Source organism: Musca domestica, unplaced genomic scaffold (genome assembly GCF_030504385.1).
Source record: "Musca domestica strain aabys unplaced genomic scaffold, Musca_domestica.polishedcontigs.V.1.1 48, whole genome shotgun sequence".
In the NCBI taxonomy this organism is placed as follows: Eukaryota; Metazoa; Arthropoda; class Insecta; order Diptera; family Muscidae; genus Musca; species Musca domestica.
The window spans coordinates 4,812,951-4,825,350 of record NW_026712340.1 but is presented as its reverse complement, the minus strand read 5'-3'; the positions used below and the strand labels follow the sequence as shown (position 1 = coordinate 4,825,350).

At 32.1% G+C, this 12,400-nt stretch overlaps 1 protein-coding gene across 2 annotated transcripts in view; it reads left to right on the top strand.

Annotated features, from left to right (window-relative positions):
- The window catches only part of LOC101901019 (roundabout homolog 2), a 331,539-nt gene that overhangs the window by 231,583 nt on the left and 87,556 nt on the right, over window positions 1-12,400 (top strand). For both annotated transcript variants that reach the window (XM_059127829.1, XM_059127830.1), the window contains 2 exons: window positions 3,643-3,761; window positions 8,509-8,692. In XM_059127829.1, the coding sequence (XP_058983812.1) occupies window positions 3,643-3,761; window positions 8,509-8,692 (303 nt within the window). The remainder of the gene's footprint in view (window positions 1-3,642; window positions 3,762-8,508; window positions 8,693-12,400) is intronic.

The following is a 12,400-nucleotide window of genomic DNA, read 5'->3' as shown; positions in this document are numbered from 1 at the left end:
TTTTTTGTAGTTGTTGTTTTTCTTTTACCGAGAACAGATAGCTAAAATTATGGATTCTTCTCTTAGGGGGCAAGAAACATGTGTTTTGTTTTATTTTTCTTTAAGAAGTCATAACTTAAGAGCTAATATCCAGACGTGTGCAGGGCTAATTTTAAAATGACACGAGGTGCTGGTGTAAGTTTCATTCATATTCATGTTTTAGTGATGTGGAATGGAAAACTCCACACATGGAATCGATACGGTTATGAAGAACAGGCTGCCAAGTGTCACATGCTGCTTTGGGATTTTAGAAAATAAAATTAAGGAAAATAGAAATTCTCTAACAAATCATGTTGTCAATACGATTTTATAAAGAAAATGTTCTTGTCGATAACCTTTTCGCGGAGAATGTTATTTTTGGTCGTATTTGCAATAAAAAGTGTAATTATCGATAACATTTCCTATATCGGATATATTTTCATTAAAACATTGTTATCGGATATATGTTCCATAGAAAACATTGTAATCGGAAATATTTTCTATAGAAAACTTTGTTATAGGAAATATTTTTTATAGAAAACATTGTTATCGGAAATATTTTCTATAGAAAACATTGTTATCGGAAATATTTTCTAGAGAAAACACTGTTATCGGAAATGTTTTCTATAGAAAACATTGCAATCGGAAATATTTTCGATAGAATACATTGTTATCGGAAATATTTTCTACAGAAAAAGTTGTTATAGGAAATATTTTCTATAGAAAAAGTTTTTTATAGGAAATATTTTTTATAGAAAACATTGTTATCGGATATATGTTCTACAGAAAACATTGTAATCGGAAATATTTTCTATAGAAAATTTGTTATAGGAAATATTTTTTATGGAAAACATTGTTTATCGGAAATATTTTCTAGAGAAAACACTGTTATCGGAAATGTTTTCTATAGAAAACATTGCAATCGGAAATATTTTCGATTGAAAACATTGATATCGGAAATATTTTCTATAGAAAACATTGATATCGGAAATATTTTCTATAGAAAACAATTGTTATAAGAAATATTTTCTATAGAAAAAGTTGTTTATAGGAAATATTTTTTATGGAAAATATTTTTTATAGAAAGCATTGCTATTGGAAATATGTTCTATAGAAAACATTGTTATCGGAAATATTTTCTATAGATAAAATTGTTATCGGAAATATTTTCTTTAGAAAACATTGTTATCGACAATTTTTTCCATAGAAAATATTGTTATCGACAATATCTTCCATAGAAAATATTGTTATCGAAAATATTTTCTATAGGACAGATTGTTATCGACAATATTTTCCAGAGAAATTATTATAATCGAAAATATTGTTATCGACAATATTTTCCATAGGAAACATTGTTATCGACAATATTTTCTATATGAAACATTCTTATCGACAATATTTTCTAATGGAAATATAGTTATCGAATGTATTTTCTATAGGAAATATAATTATCGACAATATATTCCCTAGAAAATGTTGTTATCGACAATATTTTCCATAGAAAATATATTAATCGATAATATTTTGCATAGAAAATATTGTTATCGATAATATTTTGCATAGAAAATATATTAACCGATAATAGTTTGCATAGAAAATATTGTTATCGATAATATTTTGCATAGAAAATATTGTTATCGATAATATTTTCCATAGAAAATATTGTTATTGATAATATTTATCATAGAAAATATTGTTATCGATAATATTTTCCATAGAAAATATTGTTATCGTTAATATTTTCCATAGAAAATATTGGTATCAATCATATTTTCCATAGAAAGTAGTGTTATTGGACAATATTTTCTATATGAAATATTATAATCGACAATATTTTCCATAGAAAATATTATAATCGACAATATTTTTTTATTGTTTATTTATTTTTTTTTTTATTTATTATTTATAATACGGTCTGAAGAAAATATGTTTATTGATCCTTTAATCCGTACTTTTTGCAAATCTTCCTATCCTAGAGTTTTTTTTAGCAAAGCATCATGTTGTCGCCTATAGTTTGCTTTCGATAAGAAGTTTCCCCATTTCCCCTCTACATGTTCAGTATTTTTCATTAACAATAATATCGACAATTTTTTGGACTCAATTTTACAAAGAATAACTAAATCAGTTTCGATTTTATATTGAAAATCTCGCTGTCGAAAAGATTTTCCACATATTTTCAGCTATCCTTGACGTTTCCTCTCAATTAAAATTTTAAACATATTCATTGAATTATATAAAACATTTCTCGGCTCATTTTCATTTGCTTTTTTGTACCACATTAAAGACCATTCTAATAATGTACAATGTGATTTGCATATTTTTAGGCTAAAATAAATTTTTCCTATGTCAAGGCTTATGATTTCACTCAAACGAGCTATCTATCTATCAGCAATCAAAAGCTAAAACTAAACATTTTTGTTCATGCCTTCATTTCGGGTTTAGAAAATTTATTCACTTATTTTCCTAACATTTATTCTGCAGCTACTGACTCAACCACCTAGTAATTTCTAATGTTCAGCCATGTGCAAATTTGAGGTTAGCATAATTTTACTAATGAATGAATATGCATAGTTTTAAAATATTTTTCAAATTAATGTATATATCAGATGTGCCACGAACTTTGGCAATGCATAATTTTTGGGGGAATTTTTGCAGCTACTCGTTCCTTTGCTTTTGGAATTTCCAAAAGCGCTTGACATTTTGCATTATAATAAAGCAAGTGGTGGTGGTGTTTCTTTACCATACTTATTAAAATAATTGCGAAAATTTATTGTTGTATAATTTGTTATGCTAATGTTTAAGTAGATAAATTAAGAGAGCAGAGAAACTGATTTTTGAGAGCAAATCTTTGGAATAAAAGATTTCAGTAGTCAAAAAATTAGTCTAGTTTATATGCCTCGTCACTATTTTGGTTATTTAGATAATAACCATTTTATTCTCATAGCCTACTTCTAGGTTAATTGGTAAAAAAATAAAACATCTTTGCAACATATGTTGAGGCTAAACATTAATTATTTTTTTCATTTTACTCTCATCAAAGGCTAAGCAATGTTGATACAAAAAACCATATATTGTAGCATACATTTAGGTCAACTAGCCAAGCAACAAATTAAATGCCTAGCAGTGTATCATGCATTTGTTTTTTATTTCTTTGCTTTTGTGGCCTACTTTTGGGGGCAATTTGTTCCACACAAAAAAAAAAACATCATAACATTTGTTTTTCTCAAGCCGGCATTTCATATTTTTAATTTCAAACAAATGATTTAAAAGCAAGAAAACGAAAAAGCAAACTAGGCAGCCACCAGATGACGCTGCTGCTGCGGTGGTGGTCGTTTGTTTGCCTTTTTTTGGAAAATATCCAACAGCATTAGCTAGCATAATTTCTCCTTTCAATTTTATGTAGTGGTGAAAAAAAAACTAAATTTTTCAAATATCTGCTGGAGATATGTATGAGAAATAATAGTCGTTTTACATTTTGTTTGCCTTCTATGTCTCGTTCTCGCGGTCCTCCCTGGAGCGCCCTGTGAGATTTCATTTATGACATTTTTTATTTAAATATTTTCCGCTTTTTTCTTTTACTCATGCTTTCTCGTTGTTTCCCCCTCTCTCTGTGTGTCGTTACAGTTTTGCGTGATGACTTTCGCCCACAGCCGAAGGATACACGTGTGGCCAAAGGAGAAACAGCATTGTTGGAATGTGGCCCACCAAAAGGTATTCCGGAGCCAACATTAATATGGATGAAGGTAAGTTTGTGCCCTAACATCTTTGGGTTTCCTGAAATGCCATTTTGTAATATCACATATATGAGACATTATTAAGTATATATTTGTAAATGTGTGTGTGGAGAGTACATACGTATATAAAAACAATAGCAGTTTATTCTTATGATGCGCACATTATCCCTTTTTCACTAACGAAATGGGATGCATGATTTCCCATTGCAGCCAACGCATATTCAAATCATGCATAAAATATTCACATTCACCAGGAAGTGAAATATACCATCTATGATACTTGGTATGAATCGTAAAGCTCAATCAAATCACACAAAATATTGCATATCTTCAGGAGCATAAGACTACCATTGAAAGGATTTAAAGAGAAAGCATATTTCCTTATATTTGTTAGAATCCGACAATAAATTTAATATTTATTCCAAAAATATTCCAAATATACTTTACTTTATTTATGTTTTACTCTCTCTCTCTCCCCCTCTCCCGCAAAATATGCAATAAAATTCTATACGTATGTATAGATTTTTGTTAACGACACCTGTGCCACCAGCAAGTGCCATGATAAGAAGAAGGTTGAGCGAAAAGGGATGGACGTTAGCCAAATGGAAATGTCATGCAAAATTTATTTCCAACAAATGGCGAAAATACAAAATGGAATGGAATTTGAATAATATTCCAATTGTTTGTTGCTTCACTTTTGAACGAAGCAGACTTAATATGGCATGGTTATGTCATGTTTGGGATGCTGAAGTGTAAAAAACAACAGGAAGAAATACAAAATTTAATAGGGGAAATAAATAAAATAACGATCCAAATGAATATGATATTTGGATACAATTTCTGCGAATTTCCCAAAAAAAAGTTATACTGATTTTTTTCGAAATTCCAAAAAATTACAGAGATATTGAAAACCCATTTTTCTTTTGAAAAATCTGAGTTTCAATTTCGGAGCTTGGATAAAAACAAAAATCAATTTCGATTTTACTAAAAAATACTTATTTTTCTCACAATTGGCATATCTTGAAAACGGATAGAGGCAACTTTAACGGCAAAAGTCTAGAAAATTTGAATTTTGACATATTTTTGAAAATAGATTTGCTTCCAAAATAATAAAAAGATATCGAAAGATTTAGAGGACACGAATAAGCACAAATCGCCTCAACTCAACTTTTCAAAACTTTCATATTTTTCGAAATTCTAAAATTGCATTTCTACCATTTTTTCGAAAAATTGCCATCGTTTCGAAAATCTTGGGGATATCGAAAAAATTTCCACAGAATACAGTTCAGCATAACATGTCATGCTTTTCGAAATTCGGAGCTTGCAATTCTTTCCGATTTTTTCGAATATTTTCGCCACTTTTTATTTTCGAATTTAGAAAAAAATGCCCAGTTGGACATAAGTCTATGTCTGAATAACTCTGTTTTTTTTTTACGAAATTCGAAAATTACGAATGGAAGACGAATGGAACGCATATTCAAATCATGCATAAAATATTCACATTCACCAGGAAGTGAAATATACCATCTATGATACTTGGTATGAATCGTAAAGCTCAATCAAATCACACAAAATATTGCATATCTTCAGGAGCATAAGACTACCATTGAAAGGATTTAAAGAGAAAGCATATTTCCTTATATTTGTTAGAATCCGACAATAAATTTAATATTTATTCCAAAAATATTCCAAATATACTTTACTTTATTTATGTTTTACTCTCTCTCTCTCCCCCTCTCCCGCAAAATATGCAATAAAATTCTATACGTATGTATAGATTTTTGTTAACGACACCTGTGCCACCAGCAAGTGCCATGATAAGAAGAAGGTTGAGCGAAAAGGGATGGACGTTAGCCAAATGGAAATGTCATGCAAAATTTATTTCCAACAAATGGCGAAAATACAAAATGGAATGGAATTTGAATAATATTCCAATTGTTTGTTGCTTCACTTTTGAACGAAGCAGACTTAATATGGCATGGTTATGTCATGTTTGGGATGCTGAAGTGTAAAAAACAACAGGAAGAAATACAAAATTTAATAGGGGAAATAAATAAAATAACGATCCAAATGAATATGATATTTGGATACAATTTCTGCGAATTTCCCAAAAAAAAGTTATACTGATTTTTTTCGAAATTCCAAAAAATTACAGAGATATTGAAAACCCATTTTTCTTTTGAAAAATCTGAGTTTCAATTTCGGAGCTTGGATAAAAACAAAAATCAATTTCGATTTTACTAAAAAATACTTATTTTTCTCACAATTGGCATATCTTGAAAACGGATAGAGGCAACTTTAACGGCAAAAGTCTAGAAAATTTGAATTTTGACATATTTTTGAAAATAGATTTGCTTCCAAAATAATAAAAAGATATCGAAAGATTTAGAGGACACGAATAAGCACAAATCGCCTCAACTCAACTTTTCAAAACTTTCATATTTTTCGAAATTCTAAAATTGCATTTCTACCATTTTTTCGAAAAATTGCCATCGTTTCGAAAATCTTGGGGATATCGAAAAAATTTCCACAGAATACAGTTCAGCATAACATGTCATGCTTTTCGAAATTCGGAGCTTGCAATTCTTTCCGATTTTTTCGAATATTTTCGCCACTTTTTATTTTCGAATTTAGAAAAAAATGCCCAGTTGGACATAAGTCTATGTCTGAATAACTCTGTTTTTTTTTTACGAAATTCGAAAATTACGAATGGAAGAGAGGGTGCTATTATCGGTATCGGCTTTTTACAGAATACCACACTTCTTCTCATAGAAGCCCATTAGGCCCATCCAATCTAAGAAATTCCACTTTTCTTCTCGTTGAAGACAATTTGACTTCCTTAGGGAACCCCTACGACCCTTCCCATAGAACTTCATTTGGGTTCCCACGTATTTTGGGTCCTTTTATATACGACCTATATATTTTCACACAGAAATCCTTTGGGGTTATCACAGATAACCTTTTTGTTGGCTCAGAAAATATCTCTTATAGAAATCATATGGGTCTACAAAAAGAACGCCTACTCCTCATAATAGATCTAACTAGTCTTACACATAAAATACACATAAAATTACAAATGCCTTTTCTTTGACTTTGACGATTTTTGTCTTCTCACGTAAGATCTATGGATCTTTGCCAAAAGAACTAAGGGCTGTTTTACGGGAGACTTTTATAAATCTCCTAAAATACCTATTCGACTTCTTATAGAGGAGATATTGGGCTTTCTATAGAATACGTATTGGTATTTTCATAGAAGATATTTGGGTCTTTTGTAAGAAAAAAACCTATGGGTAACCTCACAAAATACCTATGGATCTTCTTCATGAGGACCTATGAATTTGCACACTGAAGAGTTAAGGATGTTCCTCCAAAGGACCTATGTATTTTCTTCCTTATGACCTATGTGATGTCTTTCTAAAGACTTGTGTAACTTCTCCCAGTGGAGCTGTTGGTCTTTTTCTTAAAGGCCAAGAAATCTTCTTCATAAGGACCTCACAAAATACCTCTGGAATTACGCATACAAGACCCATGGGTTTTCTTCTTGAACACCTATGATTTTTTTTTCTGATGATGTATGGATCTTCTCACAAAAGACCTATGGGTCTTCTTCCTAAAGCCCTGTAAATTTTCTCATAGAAGGTCTCCGCCTTTCCTGCCGTGGATGGCAATTAATCTTCTTATTGAGGGTCAAAAGAGTAATTTTGCCAGCAGTTTCTCCAATAGCAGACCCATTTGTCTCCCTGCGAGAAGACCTTCCGCTTCTCCCGGGAAGACCTTCTGTTCTTCATCGAGGTGAACCTCCTGCTGTTTTTTTAGATAGTCTTCTCTGAACAAATTCCTTGACAGAAGGCAAATGTTTCTTCTCATGGAAGAGCAACGATTCTTATCTCCCTCATGCAAGGGAATTGTAGGAGACTCCTCATAAAAGAAGAATGTGTCTTTCGTTTTTGTCTGTATAGTTTGTCTTTGGAAACTTAAGGGTGTTCTTAGAGAAGATATTTTTATCTTCTCATGGAAATTCTATGTTCTTTTGAGACGAGTAGGTTTGTTTCCTTCCAAAGCGGGACGCCTACTGCTCTTATATAAGAAAGGTTTTTGGTTTTCCTTCAGAAGGCCAATTGGATTCTGCTTCCTATATGAAGACAGTTTGATCTCTCGTAAAAATAATTTCTGGTGTCCCACACTTGTTCTGTTCTATTGAGTCAAAAGGAAAATATATCTTTTCATATATTTATAATGAAATCTTGAACATTTTATGAGACGACCCTATAAACATTAATAACTTGGTCCTGAGGCTATCTAGACGATGGTCTCTTTGTGAAAATCTTTTACTCTTTCATGATAAGAAAAAGAATCATTACGTTTTATAATAAAAAAATAAAATATTTGTTTGTGTAAAAAATTGTGTTTTTGAATGATTCCCAAAGCTTTACCCCAGAATATCAAACTAGATTTGCAAATACACCAGCTATTTGTTTCTCAATCCCTTTTTTGTAAAATCCAATTCTGAATACTTATGATGCATGACTTTTGAAATATGAAATTTTATAACTCTCGTAAGTGTAGCATACCAAAAACAAGCAGAACGTCAATATTTACCCACACAAACTCGCACTACAAATACATATTTATAAACATGTAAGCCATAAAAGATAAAACAATTTCTTTTCGTATACGATAACCCTAAACCATCTACTTATGTTTATCTTTTTTCTTTCTTTTTTCGCCTCTATTTGCCTCTTCTTTCGTTTCACAGGATGGCGTTCCTTTGGACGATTTAAAGACGAAATCTTATGGAACCACGTCACGTATACGCATTGTCGATGGTGGCAATTTATTGATAAGCAACGTTGAACCAATTGACGAGGGCAACTATAAGTGTATCGCTCAAAATATTGTCGGTACCCGAGAGTCCAGTTATGCTAAACTAATTGTAGAAGGTAAGTTGTTTTCAAACACACACACTCACACATGGCCATATGTATGTGCAGCCATCTCGTTTTGATTGAACGCCACAAGAGCGAACCTAACGTTTAGGGAATATTTTGACTTGCCCCAAAATATGAATGATACTTCTCGGAAATACTCGCACAAGTACAAGTTCAAGTTGTGTCGAACGTGATATGTTTACAAAGATGGGTCAATTGACTTGAGTGGTTGAAGTACTGACGTATTGACCATTATGATTTGATGGTAGGTAGTGGTGGGCAACCAACCTACCGGTCATTTGCTGACACATGTAAACGCACGGGAAGGTGGTTAACGGAAGCTGTTAACATTTATGATTTCAGTGGGAGAGATATATGAGATTGAGGGGAATGATATATGTAAGTGATGGATTGGTGGCTGAGCCAAACGTGCTAGGTATTTGTGATTTGCGAAGACGTCGAGGAGAATGAAAGGAAAATAAAAAAAAAAATAATGCTACCATTTTTTATGAGTTTTTCTCGGGTGGTGCGTATCTTTAGCGTGAAAATGTAATAGCATTGTGGAAATAGGTCCTTCTAAAAGAAAAGACTAGTAATAGACACATGTTTATTCTGGTAAAATGTAACGATTTCTTGTGGAAATACTTTTTCTCTCTATAAGATACATTTCTACATAAGAAGATCTTCCAGTGTTGTTCTAAATGAGAAGACCGTCTAGTCCTTCCAGTTCTCTTCTACATGAGAAGGTATGTTAATGTTCTTCTACTGCTCATCCACATGAAAAAACATTCTAGTGTTTTTCTAAAAAAAAATGTATCCTCTTGCCTTTCTATGTGAGAATATCTTTTTCAGCTCTTTTGTGTGAGAAGACTCTTCTTTGAAGAAGAGATCTATATGAGAAAAATTTATTCCACTCTTCAATATGAGAAAACCTGCTTCAGCTCTTCTATGTGAGAAGACCTGCTTCAGCTCTTCTATGTGAGAAGACCTGCTTCAGCTCTTCTATGTGAGAAGACCTGCTTCAGCTTTTCTGTGTGAAACTCACTTTTTTTTGCTGTAATCCGAGAAGTCGTGGTCGTCAACATAAGAAGACCTTCTGTTTTTTTTTTTTCAGAAAAAAACTTCTGCTCTTTTCCGGGAAGAGTTTCTGCCCTTATCCGAGTAGAACTTTTGCTCTTTTCCGAGAAGACCATCGGCTCTTCTCTGATAATACCTTTTTCTCTTCCGGCTGACGACCTTCTACTTTTCCTGAGGAGACAATGAGCTCTCCTCCGAGAACACCTTGAGATCTTCTCTAAAAGACAATGAACTCTTCTCTGAGAAGGCATTATGTTTTTCTCCAACAATACCTTCTGCTCTTCTTCGAAAAACGTTTATACTCTTTTTCGAGAGAACCTACTGCTCTTCTTCAAGAAATCTTTGTGTTGATCTCCGAGGGGATCATAAGTGAAGCTCTTCTCTAAGAAGAATTTGTGTTCTCCTATGATATGTTCAGCTTTTTAATAAGGAAAAGAGTGAAAAAAATAGTGAAAGAGATTTCAAACAAATATTTAATGGACAAGTTTTAAACTGTGAAATTTTTGAAATGTAAAATTTTAGACAGTTTTCTATGTGATCATGGCAAAAGATGGAATTCAAAAATATATATATATATTTTAAAATTCAACTTAGGAAAATAAAAAAAATCGTAAATAGTCTTAAAATGTTCCTAAATAATTTAAGAAGTTCTCATTTCAATCTGCGTTTTATTCTATTCTTTGGCATGCTGCTCTTCTTTGGGACCGGATGTTTCGATAGTCTAGGGGCCATGAAAGATCTACTGTGATCCTCATCTAGAAGTTCTACTGCCAACTTATACAAAAGGCATTTTTTATTCTCTCAAAGAGAATATTACGTTGTTAAATAGTGTTTCTGTAACATGTTATGTCAATTCAAAAACTTTGCATACTTTTAGAATAGTTACAGATTTTCCCTTAAACAATTCAGGCTTCCAATATACTATTTCAAACATTGTAGAATCATTACAAGTTTCTTTGAATTTAAGTTAAATTTTACTGAGTCCTTCTTAAGAACAAAAAATACAATATTAAGTTAAAAGGTATTGCTTCAAAAACGTTGCAAACTTTTAGTATTTCCAAAAATTTTTTTTCTTTAATTAAAACTAATTGGCGATCATGAGAATAAACCAGCTAAAAATTACTTAAAATTACCCATAATAAAGACTATTCCCAAACAATTCCCATACAATGTCAGAACTCACATAAAATTTAACTACCGAAAATTTGAGGTTAACAAAAAGTGCAGACTCTTCGCCTAACAAGTATGGTGCACTTTGTGCACATATTTGCACAGTGCAGTGCTGGTGGTTTCTTCTTCTTTTCCTCGGCAAACATACAATGGAATTTCCCATCAAGTTGATAGGAAAATCAACTGAACAGTCAAATAAAAATCAAAACCATAACTAGCAAAAAAAAAAAAAAAAAATGCTCAAAAGAAAAAAGAACGAAAACAAACAAAAGAAGAAAAAAAATTTTAGACAACAACCCAAAGAAAAGAAGCACAGCTGGATTTCGCACGTTTTCTCTATATTTTACATTTGCTTGCTGGCGCGGCATCAGCATATAGAACTTAAAGACAAATATTCAACATTACGGGCAAACAAAAAAGTCAAGTGAATAAACAGTTATGGCGAATTTCGAAACCAAAATAGAGTAAAATTGCAATACCACGAACTGTTAAACAATCCAAATGTCACCAAATTATTTCCTTGTGGCAATAAAAGAATATTAACTCTCTCGTGCTATCCCTCTATATCTTGCTGAGTTGGTAAAATGCAAATGTGCATTGAATATCTTTTATGGCAATTTACCAATCTCAACCATAGATTTTTCCCTTCCCCTATTGAGTTTATCGTTGTATTTGTCTAATAATCGTAAATAATTTAAATTAATATCTAGGGAAATAAAATTTTACTATGGGAAAGACCGAGAGATAAGCGATAACAATCAATTTACGAATTCAACATTTAAACCTTCTTTAACGTTCTTCGAAATTAGCTTTGTCTTAGGAATGGTGACACTGTCTTGTGCTCCTAATTTTTCCAACAGATGTAACATTTTCCACATTTTCCCAAATATGAACTCTCTGATATATGATTGTTTATATCGCCAAGGAAACTTAAAAATCCAAAAACAACTACAAAAAATAAACAACCACAACAAATCTTAAAAATCGACATCAACATATCACCATCGTTCGGTCGCTCTCCATATGCTCATGGTATATTTATATAAGTTTACACTGTTGGATATCTAGCCAGCCATCTTTGCAATGTATCGCATAACTCCATGCATTCAAAGAGTCGTCGCATCCATTTCAAGTGGTTATGCTGGTGGTGGTGCATCATTGCTCCAAAAAAAAAAAGGAAGAGTTGAAAGTTTGGCGCCATCAGGGGAATTTTATACAAATATTTGTGATACGTTTTCCTTGGTTATTTCCAATATTTTTTGGCTTTATCCCCTCCTTCTTTCTTCTTCATCTTTTTTACCACAGAGCACAATAAAAGACTCAGTGAGTGATATGTTGACGATATCTTGTTGTGGTACTCGTTTGTACCAAGGCGTCGCCATTTAAAAAGACATTGGGAAAAATGTTATCACTTGCGACGACGATGACGACGACAACAACAAATGAAATGGAAAACTTTAAGCGCCATGGGTG